The sequence below is a fragment of the Diaporthe batatas genome, assembly GCF_019321695.1.
Source record: "Diaporthe batatas strain CRI 302-4 chromosome Unknown Contig00002, whole genome shotgun sequence".
Lineage (NCBI taxonomy): Eukaryota > Fungi > Ascomycota > Sordariomycetes > Diaporthales > Diaporthaceae > Diaporthe > Diaporthe batatas.
In genome coordinates this window covers 3,604,168-3,627,344 of record NW_025408549.1, presented here as the reverse complement: position 1 = coordinate 3,627,344, position 23,177 = coordinate 3,604,168, and the positions used below count along the sequence as shown (strand labels likewise).

The 23,177-nt window shown below is 44.4% G+C and overlaps 2 protein-coding genes across 2 annotated transcripts; one reads left to right on the top strand and one right to left on the bottom strand.

The window, feature by feature from the left end:
• Positions 1 to 692: 692 nt before the first annotated feature.
• KVR01_001767 (uncharacterized protein) lies at positions 693 to 6,207 on the top strand (the record flags this gene model as incomplete). The annotated part of the gene is made up of 5 exons (XM_044785799.1): positions 693 to 1,565; positions 1,642 to 2,221; positions 2,281 to 3,479; positions 3,584 to 5,005; positions 5,059 to 6,207. The coding sequence occupies 5 exons, from the start codon at positions 693 to 695 to the stop codon at positions 6,187 to 6,189; spliced, it is 5,205 nt and encodes a 1,734-aa protein (XP_044649722.1). The 3' UTR covers positions 6,190 to 6,207.
• A 6,529-nt stretch (positions 6,208 to 12,736) lies between these two features.
• Positions 12,737 to 14,109, bottom strand: KVR01_001169 (uncharacterized protein). Its single transcript, XM_044782599.1, has 2 exons — positions 13,939 to 14,109; positions 12,737 to 13,824 (listed from the first exon to the last, which is right to left on the bottom strand). Exon 2 carries the CDS (start codon positions 13,624 to 13,626, stop codon positions 13,099 to 13,101), a length of 528 nt encoding a protein of 175 aa, XP_044649124.1. The 5' UTR covers positions 13,627 to 13,824; positions 13,939 to 14,109; the 3' UTR covers positions 12,737 to 13,098.
• Between the last annotated feature and the right edge of the window lie 9,068 nt (positions 14,110 to 23,177).

The following is a 23,177-nucleotide window of genomic DNA, read 5'->3' as shown; positions in this document are numbered from 1 at the left end:
TTAACTTCTGGAAAGCGAGACTTTGATCGGGGGAAGATCGGATATCGTCTGTGGCGAAGGCGTGCCTCTTGAGCTCTTTCCGGGCGACTTCTGAGATGATGTGCGGCGCGTTGTGCTCGAAATCCGGATCATCATTGAAGTGCCGTTGAAGAGCATTGACTAGCGTAGTTTTGCCTGTGCACTGGGCTCCTATAACATAGATATTCGGGATGGGGGTGGCTGCCATCGTGAAGATTGGATCCGGGAATGCATTGGTAACTGATGTGAGGCCGGCTGGACTCCTCTACTTCACGACTTCACCACCCTTTAAACTACTGACTAATTGGATGGGCGGAATATCCGCCGGAGGCAGCTGCATTTGTGTGCTGATCCGAACGAATAGGACCCGATCGACCGCCTATCGCACGTGTGGTAATACAGGGCATTTGATAGAGATCCTCATCAAGAGGCTGGCTATACCCCGCTCTTTACATATCCAGCACCCATGCCGATGCCAAGACCTCCATACCGATGCCAAGGTGTCTCCGCATCGATTTGGAATTTTTATTCTTGGCACTCCTCGCCATAGTGTCAAAGGCCGCGAGTGCTATCCCCGTCTGGAGGGACACTTCCGGCTTCCAACCCCATATCAGTATTCTTTCCACTCGCCCTGTCCGGTTTCATTCACGCAGATCTATTCTGCCATCGCCGCAATGCCAACAAACGGGCAGGCCTTGATATCCTTCACGTTTGTCTTGCAGGATTCTATACGCATGGACGACCGGGAATGGCGATTCACCGTCCCAAATCTGCCGAATCCCCAAGTGCTGGAAAGCCAGCGACTCGTCAAGGCAATATCACTAATCACAGACGGCTTGAAGCAGAGAATACTACTCAAGCTGGAGCCCGTTAGACTTAATCGGGCCATCAGCGGAGAACCTTTGTGCAAGTTCCTCTTGGTCTCTTTAGCCCAGTTCAAGCCACCAAGTCGGCAGGCCTCCTTCGAAAACAGTGAAAAGTCTCTCCAGCCTGCGAGCCCTAAAGAATGCAGCGAATACTCCACCCGCCTCCTCCGAGCTGGCATCTGGATCCAAGGAATACACTACAACTTCTATGGCCATAGCAACAGTCAGTTGAAGTCCCGAACATGCTTCCTTTTCGCTGCTCGGAAGGAGGAGATTACTAGAAAGGTTGAGGCGCTGGGAGAATTTACCAAAATGAAAACGGTTGCCAAGAAGGCCAAGCGCATTGGCCTTCTCTTCTCCGTTGCCCAGATGGCCAATATCGTGAAGCCGGATAGATGTGAAGACATTCCAGATGTCGAGACCGCCGACTACATCTTCACTGACGGCTGCGGCCTGATCTCACCGCGCCTTGCCCATGAGCTCGCCGCCAAGGTGAGAGTCGTGTTTAGGGATAAACGCTATACGCCTTCGGTCCTTCAGATCAGATACCGAGGTTACAAAGGCGTTGTCACGGTGGATCCCAGAATGACCGATGGGCGTGTGCTGCTGAAATTGAGAAAATCTATGAAAAAGTTCGCCGGCGGTGATGATTGTTCATTCTCAGTGGTGGAATACTCCAAAGTAAGAAACGTTTTGTATGCTCCTGAACAGATGTATCGAGTCTGAGTAATTACTAACATCTTTGTGATGGTTTTAGCCGTATACTTATGGCTTTCTGAACGACGAAGTGATCCTGCTGCTTTCCGCACTGGGCATAGATCGAAAAGTCTTGTTAAGGAAGCAACAAGAGCATTTCTGTTTTCTCAAGGAGGCAACCCAGACCCCACGAGCCGCCTTCCGGTTTTTGTGCTCCATCAACATGCCCGATATTGCTGAGAGACTCATCATGGATTCACTCGATTCAGTCCGGAATAAGATACGAACCCAGGTCAATACCGAATATGACAAAATGCTCAACAAGAGAGAAGAGCAAAAGTGTCGGATTCTCATCCCAAATTCAAGGCTACTCTTCGGAGTCTGCGATGCATGGGATGTCTTGAAGGAGGGGGAATGCGCTGTCAAAGTCACCATGGATGGGGACGGTATGCCGCGTGCTCTGGAGAACACGGAGGTGCTTGTGACGCGAAATCCATGCTTGCACCCTGGAGACCTACAGAAGTTCAGGGTTGTTGCGAAGCCCGAGCTGGCACACCTCGTGGACTGTATCGTTTTCTCCACACGCGGAAAACGACCGGCCGCAGACCTGATGTCAGGTGGTGATTTGGATGGCGATACCTGTAAGCCTGCTTCGAGCCACATCATATCGCCGGAATCTAACCATACCATCTGTGCGTAGTCTTCGTCTGTTGGGACAGAGACCTCATACCAAGCACGCTATCGCAATCAGCGCAGTACCCAGGCGTTCGTGAACCCGTTATGTTCAGGCCGATTTCTGACGATGATCGCCTGGTGTATTTTGCAAGATACACAAACGCCTCTCTGGGACGGGTCAAGAATCTGTACCTTGACTGGGCGAGAGTGTCTGGCCCGATGAGTGCGGAATGTCAGCAGTTGAATCGCCTATTCTCCCAATGCGTCGACGGTAACCGCATCAAAATCCCACCCCAGCTGGAAATCGTCCCCAGGCCCCAGCCTGGCGATACCCCTCCTTTCATTCTTGATGAGCTACACGATGCCGCTAAGTTATTGATAAATGACCAATCCTCCGAATCGAAAATCTGGGATGGTTATGATTTCAGTGCACTAGAGCTTCTTCTAGCTCGCGACAACATTGCAATGTCGGAATTCGAAGCAATGAGACTGGCGTTGAAGTGGTGCAACAGACACAATACTCCCATCGATGACTTCCTTCATCTATTTGACTTTAACGTCATGTCCGCCGAGGAGAAGGCTTGGATCCTCGCCCAACTACCACCATCGAGCCACACACCGAGTCTGGTGCTGAATGCTCTGTGCTCATCGGATCTGCTCCAAGAGGACGAGTTGCGTCAATTCAACCTGCAACATCCCGGGATAAGATGGCAGCGCCTGTACAGCTCTTCATGGGAGAGACAAGCGTTGTTCCTTAATCGTGCGGCCAGGGCCTTGCATCTGTTTCACCGGAAACTTATTGTCTTCCGCGCGGATGATCGTCTTACACTCGCCATTTACGTACCACAAAAGGTGGAGCCGTCGCAGGAATGTGTCGTCGACGACCGTGTCCGAGTTTTTGCGTTTCCGCATTCCCAGGGGCCAGAAACCCAGAGTCGGCTTGTGCTGCCAACAAAGAAGAATTACCGCCTCTACTGCGACGAGAATAGCCTCCAGCTGTTTGAGAACCGGCGTGCGAATACGTGGATCTTTATAAATCGCGGAGCTTCTGATGACAGCCTATATCGAAGCACCGAAGACCGAGGAGATAGAAGGCGGCAGAAACACTCCACAATAGAGAGTGGGCTGAATGTTGACAACAGGGCGAGTATCGCGCTTGACAAATTCAGCAAGGGCCTCCAGAGACATGTTGGCAGAGTGAACAGAAATGGCATTTCTGCTTCGGTGAGATAGCTATTGCATGAAAACTTTGTCGTTCTTCAGAGCGGAAGCTGACGAGACGCTAGGAAATCTACATAATCTCCAATCGAGATGTTAGGTCGATGCAGAACCTAGACCTCTGGGTGGAATATATCGAAACTGCCGAGAAGTTGCCCTTGTTCGACCAACATGCCAAGGAATACGCCATCCCGGCAATGAGTACCGGAGACTGGTCCCAAGAGCCCAAATACATTGCTCAGATTGTGGAGCATAATGACCTTTCTGGCCTTGCTGAACTTGGAGAAATCCACAGATTTGAGGCATTGTTCTCATGGCTTCATGAGCGTGATCAAAAGTCGTTGCTCCTTCGGTGCTATGATCACCTTCTCGCAAAATTGGCAGACGATGTACCCCAGCGAGAAGGTTCAGGCACCATTTTCCAGAAAATGGTGGGCTTTCTTGCACGTGCCCCCTACTTATCGATTGCCTTTGGCAGACTGGTGCAGGGGAGAGTGTACAAGGAGGCAATAGCCGCCTTGCTCGAACGATCCGCATTCGACATACTCCGCGCGTTCATTCTGTCCGCGAATCAAGCCGAGGAGTTTGTTGCGACGCCACTACGATCTTTCCTTTCGACTGTTAAGCTTATGAGTCTCTCTGAGTTTGCAGATCTCGTACAGCTTATCTCGCTGACGGTAAGATCTCCAGAGGTGGCGTTGGATGTCCTCCTCGGATGTCTTGAGCCTGAAGCTACACGGATCCTTCCTGGAGAGCCGCCGTTGGTCCAGCATTTTGTGCGCAATCTAATAGCAAACGCCCTGGACCATATCGGAGAGGCTGCGGAGCAGTGCCAAACAAGGGACGATCTGCTTGAGATCAGACTCCTTGACGAACAGGAAGACGGCTACGCGATGGTAGAAATACCGTTCAGGATTGATGCCGCAGGTGGCACGCCGGAAACATCAGCCCACGTTCGTCTGACTGCGGCAAGTCTTCCGACGAACGTGGTGGTGGGCAGGCCATACTCGATCGACGCCCTCGTCATACACTCTCAACAAGGGCTGGCCAAGCTTGTATGCTATCATCCGCCCCCTCCTTTTGTTCGAGATTGCTCGTGGAAGATGCAGAACTGCGGCCCTTTTGTCACCACGAAGACGACTTTCGACGCCATCCGCACATTTGCCGTTGAGTTTGAAGCCTGCTGCGGGATTGCACAGCAAATCCTCGGACTGCCTCCTGTGATACTGGACCCGGCATTGAATATTGCACCACCTGAATATTTACCCAAGGCACACTTGAACAAAAGCCAGAACGCAGCCGTAAAAACGGCTTTGAAGTCATCTTTGACCTGTCTTTGGGGACCACCAGGGACAGGCAAGACGGAAACAATCGTGGAGATGATCAGAGCCCTGCAGGTCCACTTCGAGGGGAGTAGAATCTTAGTCACAGCCCCAACCCACAATGCGGTGGACAATGTTATGCGCAGATACATCACGAAGACCGGCAGTAAGGATCGAGAGAAGAGATTTCCGCTGCGTGTCTCCACAGATGTGAGTATAGCTAGCTGCCTTACGAAACACGTCTATACTTATATTTTCTTCAGATTCGCAGAGTGGCCCACGACCTCAGGGAATTCACTTGTGATGCTATTGCAGGCCAGGAAATCTATGCGAGCCCTGCTGCCGTCCGACAGGCAAAGAAGAAGATCAAGAGCTGCCAAATAGCCTTTACAACATGTATCGGAGCAGGTCTTGGCCTTCTGCGAGCCCAAGAATTCGACATTGTCATCATCGATGAAGCTTCGCAGCAAACAGAGCCCGCGTCTCTGGTGCCCTTGGTCAAAGGCTGCTCGAGGGCCATTCTTGTCGGAGATCATGTCCAACTTCGACCAACAGTACAGCAAATTGCGCTGACAGTGGACTTTGATGTTTCGCTCTTCGAGCGACTATACACGTCCGATGTTACCGGAATTGGGCAGGCTGGAGAGTCACAGATGTCGGAGAACAGCGTTAGCTTCATATCTAGGCTTATGCTGGACACGCAGTATCGCATGCACAAGGCCATCTGCGACTTTAGCTCGGATGAGTTTTATGACGGCAAGCTCCGCACCGGCATCACTCCAGAGTCGAGGCCACTGTTTGACTCTGCCTTTCCATGGCCGAAGTCCGACTCAGCATCCCATCTTAGGAATACCGAGAGAGCACGAACGGTATTTATCGAGTGTGCGGCACGTGAGGACTTCAAAGGAAAGTCAAAGAGCAATCAGGGCCAGGCGAATCTCTGTGTTGAGGTCTGCAGGTTGCTCTGTACTGTAGCGGCAGCAGGCCCACATGGTGTCGGGGAGCAGAAGACGCAGCCCGAGGCGGGAAAGCTGTCCATCGGCGTGCTGACCCCGTACGCGAAGCAAGTGGAGCTCTTGAAGCGTCTGCTTTCCGGACTATCTCACCAGGTTGAAGTCTCAAGCATCGACGGGTTCCAGGGCCGCGAGGCCGACATCATCATTCTCGTCACAGTCCGATGCAACGAACACCACGAGATCGGGTTTCTGAGAGACCTGCGCCGCCTCAACGTCGCGCTGACACGGGCGAGGTCGGGGTTGGTCGTCATCGGGAACCGCGCCACCTTGACGACGGAAGGGGATACGTCGGATCCAGAGAGCAGCGCCACGTGGAAGAGGCTGCTTGAGGTATTCCGCCCTGTCATTATCGAGGCGTCGAGGAACATCACCGTTTAGTTCAAAGAAATGTACTTGCCTTAGGGGCTGCGGATAAGCAGACGGTCATGGAACACCGAGTATATCAAAGATTTGGGGCATCCTAATCCCAGGGATAGCTCAATGACATTGATATGGGATATGACTAACCATTCTCCAGTTCCAGGACTTGTACTCAGCTTCCTGAAGGGATTCATAAACCTTGATCAGATGCAAACTTGTCACGATATAAGCACGTACGGGTGGCCACAGGTACAGGAATGGCGTTACATTTTATATGACAAACTTACAATCTTTTAGCCGTATGCCATTCTTATATTGTGGTACAAATTAACCGGAATTCCGTGCTACGTGTATCATTCATTAATTTCACCTGCATGAAAGGACCTGAGATGTCTTTCCCACGCGGCTTCATATCTGAATGCCCAGGGGCACCCGCTTCTGCATGGATAGACAAGCTCCTTGGCATGCCTGTTCCTGAGGTGCCGAGCCACCAATGAATGTCTTGTAAAACAATATTCAGGAAGATTTTTCTAGCACGTACTTAAGGGGCACCGACAGTAATCGCTTGTGTGGTTATCAGGATGGTGCAACCGCCTGCGCCTGCGCCTGCGCCGTGCTGGCCGACTTGTCGAGCTTGCCTGGTCCGACCTACCCTCACACTCTGAGTCGGAGGAGATAACAACTTTCTCCACAATATCAGGACTACCAAGCAGCCCCCTGGGCTTGTTCTTTTTGAATCTGGGTTGCCTCCTACTGTTATTGGCTGACTGCCCCTCCTGCCAATCTCCAGCTTTGTTTCCTTGCCTTGAGCCCGCTCCTCAGAAGGCGTAGCCGGCACCATTGGCGGTTGCACATATAACTTGCGGCTGCTTAGCTCTCTGAGCCGCTCAGTTGCCCGTTCTTCCGTCTCTTTATCCCAATTCTTGTGCTTTTTCTGAGTCATCTCGAACAGCACATGTGCGTCGTTGCACTCTTGAATCCAGCCGTCGTCTATGGTCCAATATCTTGATGTTTCTCACCGAAAGAAGGTTTGAGATATTTATCCGCAGGATGATAGTTATCTGGGTTTGAGTGAGACTGTGGGAAACAGACAATGTGTTTGATGGGGCGGAACTGGGCATTGAAAATGGGTCCCAGGAGCCATTGTTCCATCCATTCATCAAGTTCCTTTGATCACAATGGTGAGAATCTGATTGTTCCAGCACAATGACTGATTATTACTGCTTTGGCCAAAACAAAGGATATGAGACATACCTAGGTAGAGCTGCAATCGTTGTCATGCGAAGGCAAAGAAAGGTTTCTTGCCCTGTCTGTGTGATACTGGCCTACTGAATCAATCCAGTTCCAAGGTTACCACCTGTAGCTCAATCTCTAAGGTTAACATGTAATGTGTCAACTATATGCATCCTTACCTCGACAAAGACTTGCCAAAAATGCAAGAATGTGTGAGAAATATAGGAGTGAGACCCCCCCTGCAAGTCTTAGTCACCGCTTTCCCAGGGTTGCCATGAGTTTGCCGCTGACAGCTGAGATTCGGGACCCCTGGCATCAATGACGGATTAACCTTCATGAGTAACTCGACCGACGTGTATGGCATTTTGAAATCAAATGCGTTTTGATTTTAGGGGTTGGGTCTACTCCGCATTTCCTGGCTGCCCCCCTGAAAAGATAATGGTTAAAGCAAAAGTGTACAGAATTTAATTTATGGGATGATTTATAATGTATAAGAAAATTGGAAAACTGAAATACATAATAAACGATCAGTCTGGGATAAAGATTCCTCTTATACCTGTTTATTTCTTAGGCTATTTCGCAAATAAGTCTTTGAAAGTGAAACGGTTAACAAGTATATTTACCACTCAACCCTTGATGTAAAATCACGACAATTTCATTGGAAGACAAGCTGCCCTCTATTTATATTTCAAACTTCAATATCGGAAACATGCATATTATTCTTTTTGGTGCAGGTCTCCTTACACTTGAGGGTTTCGCCCTGCCTCTACACTCCTTGTCTATTGAAAAGGGTAATCTTACTAAATCTGCTTTTAAGACTGATTACTAATGCAAAGCGTTGATTTGTAGGAAGTTTGGAGAGTCGCCAAATCCTAATGCTTGGGGGTAAGCTGATCCAGGTTTATATTTTCCTACTATAATTTTCAGTTGGGTTGAAGGATCAGTTGGAAGTGTCCCAAGGCTCCGTGTCAGTCAACGCAACGGACCACTCGAATTCGCGCCGAAGCCCAATCCCTTCCAGTTCCATCGTCCAACCTGCTGCCAACGTCATTTTCCACATCTACCTGCCTCAACCGAAACTCGGGGGCACTTGATCTACCATAAAAAAAGAATTGCTGCGTCGCTTAATGCGGCTCGCCTATTGTGTAGGCATGGTTACCCAAGGCTGGATTGGCTAAATCCCACTGTTGACAGACCAACATGCATTTCGGGCCACCATCTGCCAATCTCGCTGTTCTACTAATCGACGCAAGGTGCCGAGCACACAATCTCCGTTCTCCGCAGGACAAGGGCACTCCGGCACGATAGGTCCACATATAACTAAATCTGACTCTCTGTCTGGCATGTGTCCAAATAATCATAAGCTTTCGGACAACGGAGGCTTTCTCGCAAAGTCTTAAAGGTCTCAGCATTCGCAGGACACAACTATCATACCGCATTATGGTTGCCCCGAGCCCAAGCTGCGAGCTTTCAAACACCAAGATGCAGATATACAGTGGGGCAGGAGACTGGATGATGACCGAACGCGGGGAAGATTGATGGCTATGCGTTTGAAGTGAAAATTGAATCTCAACTCAATGCTTTAAAAGTCGCTAGTCAGTCCCAACCTTTCAAACTCTTTCGTAGATCTTAATCGTGTGTATGGTTCAAGTTTTTCCACCCTCACGACACGCGGTACTACTGGGGAGTGTACCTTGGGGTTTCCACACCCCTGGAAAAAATCTTTTACTACACGGACCCCTTCTTTGCAGAATGTTGGGCCTATGGACGCATTGAAGAAGCCTCCGAGAAGACAGGAATAAAGGACCACTTGACGGTCAAATGCCATGGATATCTCTATCTTCAAGAAGGAAATAAGAAGAAACTGCAAGAAATGGGTCTTGACCCTGGGATGGATGTTCTCCATAAAAAGCTAAGGCTGGTACTGGAGGGGGAAGGTCGCGTCCGAGCAATCGTAAAAGATCTTGCGGTTTCGAAGGCGTCCGTCAGCTCCAGCTGTGTCCGGGCGAGCCTAAGGAGGGGCAAGATGCTAAACGAGCTGCAAATATATAACATGGATATCCGAGCAGAGAATTTCGTCGGGGGAAGACTTGTGGATTTTGGATCGTCATTGACGGAGCCACATATATACTCGATGCCCTGGACCCTGATGATGCCGAGGGCTTGAGGCTGGCCGACCTCGTCAAGTTTGATGACATGATCGAGGAAGAAATCAAACCAAATCAAGGCTGCGAGCGTTACCAAATATGGAGTACCGGAAGAAGTTACGAGTTACTTAGGCAGGAGCGGGACGGCATGGTCGTGGCGGAGAGTATAGTGGTGATGAGGCGGGTGATGCTGTCTTCTTTGCGAGGGGGAGGGGGGTATTGGGGGGAGGATCAGGAGGAGGATGAGGGTGAGGCTTGATTGTTCTGAATGTTTGGGGCGGAAGAGAGGGAGTAGGAGTGGGAGGAGGTTGGCTAGGTCTTGTTCTTATTCACCTCTTTCCAAAATCACTGACCATCATCAACGGCCATCTTTGTCTCCAAAGTTCAACTTCCGGTAACATGCCACCATCCATAGGCGCGAAATCGTGATGCTGTCAACGGGACCTCAGCACACAAAATTACCCGGTCAGTCTCCGGGCTTCGGGAAGGGGAGAAGGGGGGATGGGGGAATGTCAGACATCTTAAAAAGACGCCACCTCGTCCTGGTGGCGGTCTGAAAGCACACGAGTAAGAGATGGTTGAATTCCTACTCATGACTGATCGTCAACGCACGCTGTAGCTACCAGAACGAACAACAACGCTATCGACAAGTAGCTAGCCATCGCCGAGTCCGACCCCCGACCATACACATAAACAAAATGCTGCAAGCTCGCCCACGGTTTTTTGTATCCAAAACTCAACACATCCAAATATGTGAGGTCATCAAACCAAGCACCGACAAGTTCCCAATTCATACGTCTCACGCCATGTGTTTGTTCATCAATCAATCAATCAATCAACCCAGAAGACAGGGCGAAAACAAAATGCCCATCCAATCAAATGTAGAACATCGTGTCCCGCAGCTTCTCATGGATCTCGACCGTCGCACGCGCGGCGACGGCCTCGCTGCCCGCGATGCTGGTCGTGTCGTTCGCGCTGCCCTCGAACAGGGCCGCGTTGTACCGCTGCGCGCGCTCGCATAGAATGTCGGCGTTGTACGCGGGGGTGTAGATGCTGACGGCCTTGGTGGCGCGTGGGTATATATAGCATAGGGCCTGTATAATACCCTCGAGCTTGTTGGCCGCCAACTAGTTTGGCCGCGCCAACCCTGCCCCGCGGGCCCGGGCCCGGAAGATCTCGTCTTGCAGCATAATATAGTGCGCGGGGCGGCTAGTACCCTGGATAATAGCATACAATTATATAAAGAAGTTCTAGATGCTCTTTTTGGTAATGTTGCAATTAATAATAGTGCCAGGCTTATAGTTTTCGCGGCGGTTTATATCCTTGGCCTGGCTGGGGTAAAAGCGCGTATAGTATTACTTGCTGATGATAATGAATGTTATTTGGGGAAGATTCTTGTTGATTAGGTTTGCAGGGTATTTCTTGGCGCACGCTTAATGGAAGAGAGGGATCTTGTTTTTAATGTAGGTCTGGTACTGGCCCTTTGACATACCGTTCCTGTAAACTAGGATATTCTCTGGAAGATGCGCGTTCCTTTTGATCCTAATCTAGTTTTTAAGATAGCGCTTTACCATGTGAACCAACTCGGCTATTATCTTCTGTTGGCCTGCCTGGACGCTTAGGATGCCAGGCATTTGGGCAAGTTTATTGTTAATAGTTGCCATAATGCCGGCGATAGAGGGTGTTTGGGATGACGAGCTAGGGGATGGATGGGTTATGTTCATACCAACCACTATAATCTTGCCCTTAGGGAGGAAGGATAAATTTTGGAGATTAATTGTTTAGTTGTTGCCCCCAAGCTTGAGGTTGAATTTAAGGGCAATATTTATAAAATATTAGTCTTCACCTTTTTAACTAGTAAACTTGGCTCCAATAATATAAATAGTATAAATGCTATACTTGGTGTTGCCAAGCATTTTAATATAGCTATAGAGGTTGGTGTTGTCGCTTTTATCCTTTTTAGGGAGCATAATGAGGAAAAGGTTGAGTTTATTTGTGGACGCGCTTTTAAACACCTTATCCAACTTGGGGTTTATGAGTAAAGTCAACTTAATTGACCAACCATAAAGGGCTTTGGTCTAAATAGTTACCCCATTCTTTTTTAGCAAGGCAGTAAACCTGCTAATAGTAGTAGGGAGGACTTTGTTCGCGTAGAATAGTCGCCTATTATCTTTAATTGCAAGCCAGGACCACCTTTTAAGATTTCCCGGCTTGTTAAATTAAACGCTTTCCATGTTTTAGCTACTAAAAGCCATGTTAACTGCCTTATTATTTTTATAAAACACCTTAAATTTTCTAAGTACTCGAGCTAGCATAGTAATTAGACTCTAGCTAATGTTAATGCCAAAATTTGCCTGTTGATGTGAGGTTAGCAGTGACGTGCAGAGTTTATCGGAACTAGAAGAATGGATAATAGGAATTCAACGCTTACCAGGAGATGGTTGGACTCAATAAATAGGCCGCCAGTAAGAAGCCCATGGTTAATGATTAACTTGGCGTTCTGCCAAGGTCCGCGCATAGCAAACCCAATCATGGCCCTCATCTAGTCGCCAATAAGCTTTAATATAGCGCTTTGTTCAGGTAATATGATGCAAACCTCTGCCAGGAGGTAAAATAGATTCTTATTGGTGCCAACATTAATAATGGGGTAATTGTCGGCACATATAATATTGTACGTGTTTTTGAAATGGTTATATATGTTGATGTAACGGCTTGTGCCAGTAGAGGCAAAGGCAGGTAGTGGACTTGCTGTTGTAGGCGCGCCTGGGTTGCCCTTGCCGCCCTTGCCCTTGCCCTTTCCCTTCTTCTTGGATGCAGCCGGAGATGAATCGGATCCTGGAACGGTAGAAGTGGGAGGCGCTACTATGAACTTATCTTCAAACCAAAACTCGACATTCTTGGGTTCGGCACCAAACTTTTTAATCCTAGGCCGATTAGGCCTCTAACCGTTAAATTTCTTGGCCAGGCCGAAGATTATCTTTAGATGGTAAATAGGCTCACCCTTCTTATTTATTTTAACCTTCAAGTATATCATTTAAACATAAACACGCTTAAGGAACTTTTTAAGGGAATGCAAGGCGGGAATGTTGTAATAAAGACTGTACGCAAACATTAACTGCGTCAATTGGCCCTCATTATAGAAGGCACCATGGCTTACGTTGACATTAACAAGAATCCGGTTAATAGCGGCGTGGATATTTGTAAAGAAGCCACGAAAAGTAGTAAGGCCTTGGCTAAGGTCGGCCCTGTTGGTACTACCGCTTGTTGAGAATGTCTTGCTTGACCCAATAGTAGCCAAATTATTGTTCGACTTTGCATAGTATTTTAGGAAAATGTTTAGAGCCTGAATGATCTCCAACTTGCTGTTGTACTGGATAGCCGGGTTGGTTGAGGTAAGGTAGGATACGAGATCTCCAATAGTTATGGTCTTTGTATGCTTGACCGAGATGGTATAGGTGATGGTATGGTCCTTGGCATCATCCTCTCCTTTAGCCTTGTACGTGATTTTGATTTCTTTTATACCGGTTATTTTGAGGTCCAGCTTCTTCTAGGAGATGATGGTGGACTTGAAGTTGGTGACCATGTCTCCTTGGTATATCTGTAGCTTTGGTGACTTGTTGACCAAAAGGCGGATGGTTTGCATGCGCTTCTTGCCAACTATATTAGGCTTGACCTTGGAGACGTTGTATGAGTATAGTGTGAGGTTGGATGGGGGCATTATTGGGACATAGTTGGCGAAGATGGTGATGGGTTGGCCGGCGGTGCTATAACCAGGTTGCGCTGGCATTACGCTGGAGCCGGCGAGGCTTAGCGAACTTATTGCATGTTGCGGGGCGCTGCGGGCCTTTTGGCGAGCATCTTCGACGTCCTGGACTTGGGGATTAGGCACCGGGACTCCGCTGCGCGGAGTGTAAACCCTGGGGGGTTCCTTTCCGCCGCGGCCGCCACCTCCACGATAGCCACCACGGTCGCCTCCTCCGCGATCAGGCGGGAAGACACCGCCTCGGCTGGGGCCACCACCACGGGGAGCCCTATCACCGCGTCCTCGTCCTCTTCCACGGCCTCTATCAGCCATGGCCGTGACTGCAAGTGTCCAAGGATGATATGCTTGATAGTGATATTGTGGTGGGTCACAAGGCAGTGCGAGTCAACCTGGGGGGGAGTGGTGTTTGAGATGTTGTACCGCCGGTGAGCGATTCAGGAAAGCAATATTGCAGCAAGGGATATCGATGCAGCAAACAATTATCGGAGAACCATGTATGCAAAAAAGTATCTATCTCTATGTTAGTATGGGATGCGGTGGTATGGAATGTAGTGTGGCATGGCCAAGAACGATGTTCTGGGTGACGAGAGCCGAAGTGAGGGGGGGACGGGTTGTTCAACCAACCTGTCACACCGACAGCACCGGAAAAAAACAGAGCAAGCGAGCTCGAACAGCTGCAGGTCCCGCCGGACAGTGGCTGGTTGAATGAGGGCTGGAATGAGGATGAATATGACAGACGAGTGGAGAGGAGAAGAATCTGGAGAGATCAGGAGAGGCCGCCGAGCTCCTTGAGAGGGGAAGGCCTGGAAGAAGAGTGGGCGCGAGCTGAATGATATGGGATGGACGGATATGCGACCTAAGCTCAAGGGAGGGGGAAGGGGCATTCACCGAGCTTGAGCTTGGCCCATGCAGGGGGCATACCACAGCAGCCTACCCACACCCTGATGACATCCCTCTCCTTCTCAACGCCCCCGCTCCAAGCCAAAGTCAAAGTACAACCTTCCTCTCCTTTCACTCTTGATCATTACCTATGTGCCATTAAATAGCAATCCCAGCTACGAGGCTCTCTCGTATACATCGGGAAATGACGAGAAAACTCTCGCAATCACGATTGGCAATTCAGAGCTGAGCATTACCGTACAGCTAATTTGCACGAGGCTCTCCGCCATCTCAGGTACAAGACGGTCGATCGGCTCATCTGGGCCGATGCGATAACGTGTGAGGGATTCATATCAGTGAGTGATTCAGTCTTTTAACATTTCCTTTATTTAACTAATTTAACATTAATAATATTTAATATATCCAATAATGTATACATCATTTTAAAGCCAATTTAAGTCTTAGAATTTTTATGCATCAATAATATTATGCTTTATAATATGTTATATAAAGAATTTAGATCAAAATTATAGATTTAATGTGTAGCTATATGTAATAACCAAGGCTTCTTGGGTCCTCTAAACCTGCTGATCGGGGTTTGTGTCCAAGATACGTTGTTAGGCGGTTGTTGAGCAATATTGTTGACTGACAATGATCACTAGCTGGTGAGAGCTATTCGAGGTGAATACTTAGACTGACTGCTGAAGAGCCTATACTACGAATACTATTTACTGTGGTGATGGCCATTCCTTATATGTTCCGGCTCTTCAGTTGCCTCGATGGAAGCGATGGTGATTCCGTCGACCTGGTGTTGTTCGATAGAATCGATGTCGAGTCCATCGATTCATCTCCCCAGGGTGGGTCCATGACCCTAACCCTGGTTTTGGCGTGTTCCGCTGACTGCGCACCAAGCCCAAGAGGCGGGGACTGCGGGATAATCGACCTGCAAAAAGGATGTAGAGTAAGATGTGGCCCTCCGAGACCCACTTTATTGCACCCTTACCTCTGCTACCGAGCCGCCAAGCGGGTTTCACTCCTCGTATATTGTAATATGGTGGACCCCTATTCCGACCACCCTCTGATCCCGACCACATTTTAAATTGGAATTTTAAGCTAAAATTAAGCCTAAAAGCCCTAACCCTAGACTCATTCTATAGCTTTTTAAAAAAAGATTTATATATAAATATTTTTAAAATTATAATTATTTATATATATTTTAAAAATAATTTGTATTAAAAACTATTTAATATTTTATATTAAATTTAAATAAAATTTTAAAATAATTTTAATTAAAAAATTTAATATTATATATTTATTATATTAATCTTAATATATTTAAAAAAAGTTTTTATTAATAATATTTTTAAAATAAATTTTAAATATAAACTTGTTAAAATTTTAAAATTTCTTAAAATTCTTTATATAAATCTTAACACTGCTTTATTTCTAAATATTTTTTTAAAATAATTAATTATAATTTTTCTTTTTTTAGAAAAACATTATATAAATTTTATTTTATATAATTATTAAGAATATAAGTTTAAAAATAGTTTATTATATAATATAAATAAAACATTTAAGTTTTCTATATAAATTTTTTATAGAAAAAATATAAAAGTATTAATATTAACGTCCATCCCTATATAGCGGAAAACCCTCCATGCCAAAAAAAATAATAAATACTTTAACTTTAAACCAGTTAAAAACTCCACATATATTAATATATTTTAAACTTTTACGTAAATTATATTCTCTAGCTATTATTAGGCATTCTAAGCCCCTCCTACTAGAAAATTATTTTAATATTACTATTTTTATACTTAATCTATAAAATATCTTAATTAATAGTAAAAAAAAGTTTTTTTAACAAGCTTCTACTATTAAGCTTATATTATATTAAATACTTATAAAAAGGTTATATTAAAGCTTTAGGATTTTATTATAATATTAAAAGTTTATTTTAAGCCTTATAGCTATTATAATATTTAGGCATTTATAAAACTGCTATATAAATTAGTATTTTAAATTAAAGCAAATAATAATTTTGGTTAATATAAACTAAATTTATTAATAGCTTTCTTTATAGCTAATTTAAAGTGCGACTAGTAGCTTTTGCCGCTAGCTGCTGCCCTAAGCATTAAGATGGGCCCGGCAGTTAGACTGGCGCTTGACTAGTGGCTCGTGCGCGGCTCGCGCCGACTAGCGGGGTCGCTTAGGTTAGCAGCTAAGGCGTCAAAGGGCTAAGGCAGCAAACAGCTCCTATATTAATAGCCGCCATACCTTAACGTGAATACCTACACTAATAGATTTCTACTCTCTTTATTGCCTTGCCGCTTTACTAATTAATTAAAGCTAAGGCATTTAATTGCAGCTCTCCTTTATCTATTAAGTACTATTATTTTTTATTAAGGGATTCCTTTTCCTTATAAATATAATTATTATTCTACTAGTTTTAAACTACTATTTCCCGCTTAATATTCTATTATAAATCCTCTTTTTATTATTACAAATATAGCTAGCATTATATTATTTAATATTTAAATTATAAAATTTTTTATTAACTTTTATTTAGCCTATAAAAGCTAAAAATCCAATATTATTTACACCCTTAAAAGGTTAAAATATCTTTTTATTATATTAAAAACTTTATACAGCTAATTAATAAACTATAAATTTAATACTAATAAATAAAACTTACTTAAAACTATTAAAATTTTATTTAAAAACACTAAAAATTATATTTATAAACTTTAAAGCAAATATAATAAGTTTAATAATACTACTACTAGCATTTAAGCTATTATATATACTAATACCTGCAAGCTAATATACTTTTTTTAGTAAAATATATTATAAAAGCTTAATAAAAATATAAATAATATCCTATTATATTTCTTTCTAGCCTTATAGTTGCTATAATAAAAAAATATTAATAATATTTAAAATAATATTAAAAATATTAAAGTACTACTAAATATTATTAAAGCCAGCTAAATTTTATTTATTATTTATAACTAATTAAAAGCTTTTAATACTATTATTAATTATAATAAAACTTATAAAAAGAAATATATTAGCACTAAGCTATAATTTATTAATAGCCCCGCCTTTAATATTTAGCTTATAAAACCTAACTTCTTTTTATAGCTTAATAGCTTTGCTAAATGCAATAAATTAATCTTATATTTTATAATTATAAAGCACACTTTTTAATACTAGCAATCTAATTTATATATTAATATTATATTTTTCTACTTTATTTTTAATAATAATACTAAATAAAATACTTCTATTATACTTTATATATTAGTTTTATAACTATTAGGCTAGCTTAGTAATAATTATAAGCTTTTTTTATAATTATATAATAACTATTATAATATTATATTACCTAACCTAACCTTTAAAGGCTATTTATAAAAGCTTATATAGGTATTTAATAATATATATATAATTTTAAATACACTAAATAAATACCCTTATAATATATATTAAAAAGATATATTATAAGCCCTAATTAAAATATAAGTATAATTAAAGCCTAGCTTTTACCTCTTAGTTATAAGTTATAAAAAGCCTAATATTTATAATATGCTTTATAATAAGCTTAATATTTAGGGAGATAAGACTATTTCTATAAAAAATAACTCTATTAATAGTAATATTACAACCTTTATATCTAGCTTCTTAAGGAATAATCGACAATTGCGAAAATAAGAAAAATACTATAAGTAAATTTAGGAGGCGCTTACCGATTGTGCAAATAAAGTATATATTCTTTGTCTTTAATTAAAAAAGCTACTAATTTAACTAGGTTTCGCTAAGTTAAATGCTAGTTTACAGCATTATGCAATTATACTAGGAGTAAACGTTAGCTCGATGCGTTACTTGCCTTTCTACCTTAGTCTCTAAATAAAATATATAAGTAAATGCTGCTAAGAATTAGCAAAAAATCTATAGATAATGCAAAATAAATCTTAACTCTGCTTTGCTGCGCTAAGAGGCCGTTAACTATGCCAGAACTTATTAAGGGCATTGTAGTAAAACTTAGGGATAATCCGCGTTTTAATCCTAATAGTAGACTAGATAACGAAAATAATATCTACTGTATTTGCCCTGGCCTTATCGAAGTAAATTAGCAAGCTAGCAGCAAGCCAGCTACCATATATATCGCGCATTTTTCAATCTAGGAATATCTAGAATCTAATCAAATACACTAATATAAAGCCGCAATATTTAGCGTAAAAAAACTAGAAGCTTATATAGAAATCGCCTGCATCTACCTAACATATTTGCTAAAACTTATAATATTAATCCCGGATTATTTAATAGAGCATATATTAGCACTTTATGCTATAAAAAGCTAGCACAAGCATTTCCGCGATAGAGATAAAAACATGCTCCTTGTTTAGCAGCAAGCTATCTAATTATTTTAAAGTCCAGGAAGCGCATTTGAGAATTAGGTTCGAATTTAAAATGTTAACAGCTATGACGGCGAGGAACCTTCTAGAAAGATGCTGTCGCCGCTTTATTATGCTTCACTTTTTGGGCTTAATGCAGTTATAGCCGAGCTACTCTGCAAAAAGCCTTATGGAGGTTGCTTTCGCGGCCAAAATTTGTTAGAAATTTCTAAGCTGGTCAACACGCAAGGCGGATACTATAAGAATGCGCTATAAGCAGCATTAGCAAGAGGCTACGAAGCTATTATCAAGCGGCTTTTCGTAAAAGGCGCTAATATTAACATGCAAGGCGGAAATTACGGGAATGCGCTATAGGCGGCATTAGCGGGAGGCCATAAAGCTATTATTGAGCAGCTCCTTATAAAAGGCGCCAACATTAACATGCAAGGTGAATATTATAAGAATGCGCTGCAGGTGGCATTAGCAAAAGGCTACAAAGCTATTGTTAAGCGGCTTCTTGCAAAAGGCGCTAATATTAACGCGCAAGGCAGAGATTACGGGACTGCGCTACAAGCAGTATTAGCGGGAGGCCACAAAGCTATTGTTAAGCGGCTCCTCGCAAATAGCGCCAATATTAATCCGCAAGGCGGGTACTACAAGAATACGCTACAGGTAATATTAGCAAATAGTTATAAAGCTATTATTAAGCAACTACTTGTAAAAGGCGCTAATGCTAATATACAAGGTAGATTTTATAAAAATATACTGTAAATGGCATTAAAAAAAGGCTATAAAGCTATTATTAAGCAGCTTTTTGTAAATGGCGCTAATGCTAATATTAAAAGTTATATAAATAATTACGAGTTTAGAAATAACGTATAAAGCAAATAATATAAGGGAATATATTATATGTAATATTAATAAGAGGCCACAAAGCTATTAGCTAAAGCCTTGTAATTTATATTATAATATTTATTTACTAGCATTTACTAGGCTAATAAGTAGCTATTTAATATTATTACGCTATTTAAACAAATTGTTGCTATTTAAAAAAGAATTATTACTAAAAACCACCCTTATTAGCTTGCATTATAATAATAGCTTATATATATATTATATATAAATAATTTAGAAAAAGCTAGCAAACCTTATTATAAATAAAGCTTATTATTTTATATTTATTTTTATTTTCTTTTTATATTTTTATTTTTATATAAATTATAGGAATTATAGTAATTTTATATTTTTAGTATATATTTTATAAATGTTTTAAAATTAATAGGGTATTTAACTATATTATAAACTAGTTTGATTTTTAAATGCTATTAAAGCCTAGGCCTTTTTATTAATATTAATCCCTATAACTATTAAAAAAATAATAATATAAGGCTAAAAAGTAGTTCCTATATTTATAAAGTCCTATTTAGTACTTAGTAATTTAATGCTTAAGGTAGAATTTAGCTATATCTAGCAATAAAGGTCACATAATCGTAGCTCTTACTATTAGCTATACTCCCAAATTAGCCACACCTGGAAAGAGCCACTTATAAATTCAGTTCGCATGAACGTCGGGAACGTCGCGATACGAGGATGGCCATAGACGAGCTCATTGCTGCTTTAACGAAACCGCTCGTGGAGCCCCCCCCTAGCAAAAAGAAAGCCCCCGCGCATTTCGACGCAAAGCTTCAAAAAGTTTGCACCAGTATTCATCGTAATGTCTTCCTAGACCAAGGGTTTCAGGCATGGTTTGCATACTTTCGAGCCGAGCCTCAGACCCAGGCGGGGGTTGACAACCTGCCACACGCAACGGCTGAATTCGTAGCACGTCGCATTTGCAGCATCAAACCCCATCCAGACGTCGAGGAACTCTTCACACATATCTTCTACACTGGCTTTCCCTATCGTTGCAAGGCGCGCCGCTGTGAGTCACCGAGCCAGATCGATGGTCGATGAGTCCACTGCTAACGGCTCTTAGCTCTGCTTACAAAGTCGGATTATCCCATTCCACGCAGGGCACATGTTGTCCAACCGCAGGACTCCGGCGAGCCACTGCCTGTCCACAATGACGGACAACGGAGTACCTCCCCTGGTGGCGCGCCTTCAGTCCATATGCAAGACCCTGATGATTTACAACCAACGGACAACCACACACGACAGAGTAATGCCGAATTTCCTCCGACTGCCAATGATCCCAACAATTCCAGCTTGGCGCCACTGGCAGCCCATGCCAGCCCAGGCATGAGGCTCGCCACTTCATTGGACAATGCACATCCGGGCATGCAACAACCAACCTCTCCAGGCCACTCCCAGGACGTGCCGGACGCCTCTCTGGCCGGAAGGACAACCGAGATACATGTGGACCAACGCAACCTGCTCTCCGTCTTTCCTGTTGAGACCACAAGACTAATCGCCAAGAAAGGTCTGGACCCAACCATTCGGGTAGTGTTTGGGGATACAGATTCGCAGTGCTATTTAGAGATCGATGTCTATCCTGAAAATGTACCTTACGTGGCCGGGAGACTGTTCGGGCTTTTTCTGATGGTGGAGGGCGATAGGTTTTCCACGACACTTGAGAGTGGCATCTTCGCATCATTTGAAACGATAACGCTGACTGGGGCACACCTTGCAACTGCCAAAAGGTTGCTTGGCCGAGTCTTTGAACTTGTCCAGGCGGATGCCCTTTATTTCGAGGGGCTCAAGAAAGAGCTTACCACCCTCATATCGTTGGACATCAAAGGCAATGGCGAAGACCCAAGCTGCCTCAGGGTCCAAAGCACTGCACATACGATATCGCTCATAGCTAAAGAGCTATGCCCGACATTCGTTCAGGAGAAGATATGACTCAAGAGCGGGTGGGGGCCTAATATACATACATTCCAGCATCATGGGCGAGGGAGGAGAGAAACTGAATCCAGCTATGCCGTTTAGAAACAAGCTACTATTGCACTGCTTGAGCAGCACACCAACACTTTAGACCTGAAACTGCCGCACGCTGCTGGCAGCAATGATGTGAAAGATGTGCTATCGCTCATTGACTTCAGAGATCCTACGAGACTCAACGGCGACCGGTCTTTCACAGGGCTTGGGTACATATCACAAGTGCCAAAACCAAGGCTCGTTTTTGCCTCCCTCCAGGGAAACCTCCATCCTCCTTCTCTCCGGAGCTTCTTCCTTCCCAGTCCCTAGCGTACTCCTCTCAGTTCACCCTGTCTGCGCTCAGCCCTAATGTGGTTCATTCTGCCGATCTCTAGTCATTGTCGACATGGGTTCTTGTCAGGGATCCATAACCGCCGGGATCTGCGATTAAACAGGGTAGCATGGTGATTGCATGGATGTCTTCGCTCGCTGCCTCCACTGACCCAGCTCGGAGGGAGTGGAGTGATAACTTCATACTCTCCACTCCACAAGCCCATGTAGTTCTCCACCCTCCCGCTCACTCCGGCCCATCTGACACGGCCTCGCTTACAGTAGCGGGTGCTTGCGTTTCCTCCATACACGGCTTCATGGTAGAACGAGTTAAATGTCCGTCGATTGAATCGGCTCCATACCGTTTCCATCCTTATCTTGCAATCACCTCGCCAACCATGACTATGGACCGACCACACAGCACTGCAGGAAAAGCAAAGTACTTCGCCCGATTGGTCATTACAGCATACAGAAAGAGCGGAGAGAATCAGAAACCCATCAGAGGCGTTTACCCTCAGCTGGACTGTCTTTTCCTCAAGTATGGCCCTGAAGCTTTGGATTTCTGGGCAAAAGCGCAAGCCGGAGATTACCAACTTGGTTGGAGAATAAATCAACTTCATACTAATACGCGTAAAGAGGTTGCGTGTATAGTAGTGGAACGTGTAAAACAGTCGAAAGGTAAGTATACGATATAATCTCCTGTTTAAAACAGGCTAACATTGGGAACTTAGAAGTCAAACAAAACCGATTAATCCATAAAGCCGCCCAAAACCGCGTCGCCAAGCGCCGTAACGACCTTCTACCCAACTCCCGCCCACAATATCATATCACCGATACCTCGTCGTTTGCAGCACCGCTTCGAGGCCGGGAGAGGGATCGCCTGCTAGGACGCAAGGCCGAAGGAGGGACAACAGAGGAGTCTTGGGATACCCGTGTTCGTAGATGTCGGGCGCTCACCTCCAGACTGAAGATTCCATGCAAAATGGATCTGGCACATGTCACCCCGATATCTCAGCAGCGGCTCGTCCCTGCGGAAAGCAGACTCACAAGCCTTGCTGCGGCAGCAACCACATCCCGAAAGCGAAAAAGAACAGCTTATAACCTTGAAGGCGACGAGGATGGGATGCATCCTTCGCAAAAGATACGCGTCGACGAGGGTGCCTGTGACCCAGCAAGGACCCGGTCCACATCACCTCGAAGGCTAATCTCGCGTCAGTTGAGGCGAGCTTAGGAGCATTAGCTGCCAGTGCCTCGAGCCCCCAGCTCAGGTGGGATTCCACCTGCGATAACTGTGGCCCCAGGCGCTTATTTCGCCCATCTTAAACTGCAAACTCCAGCCAATGGACTCGACGGCAACGATTCCCCTGAACGATGCGGCCATATGTCTAGGTCTTAGCT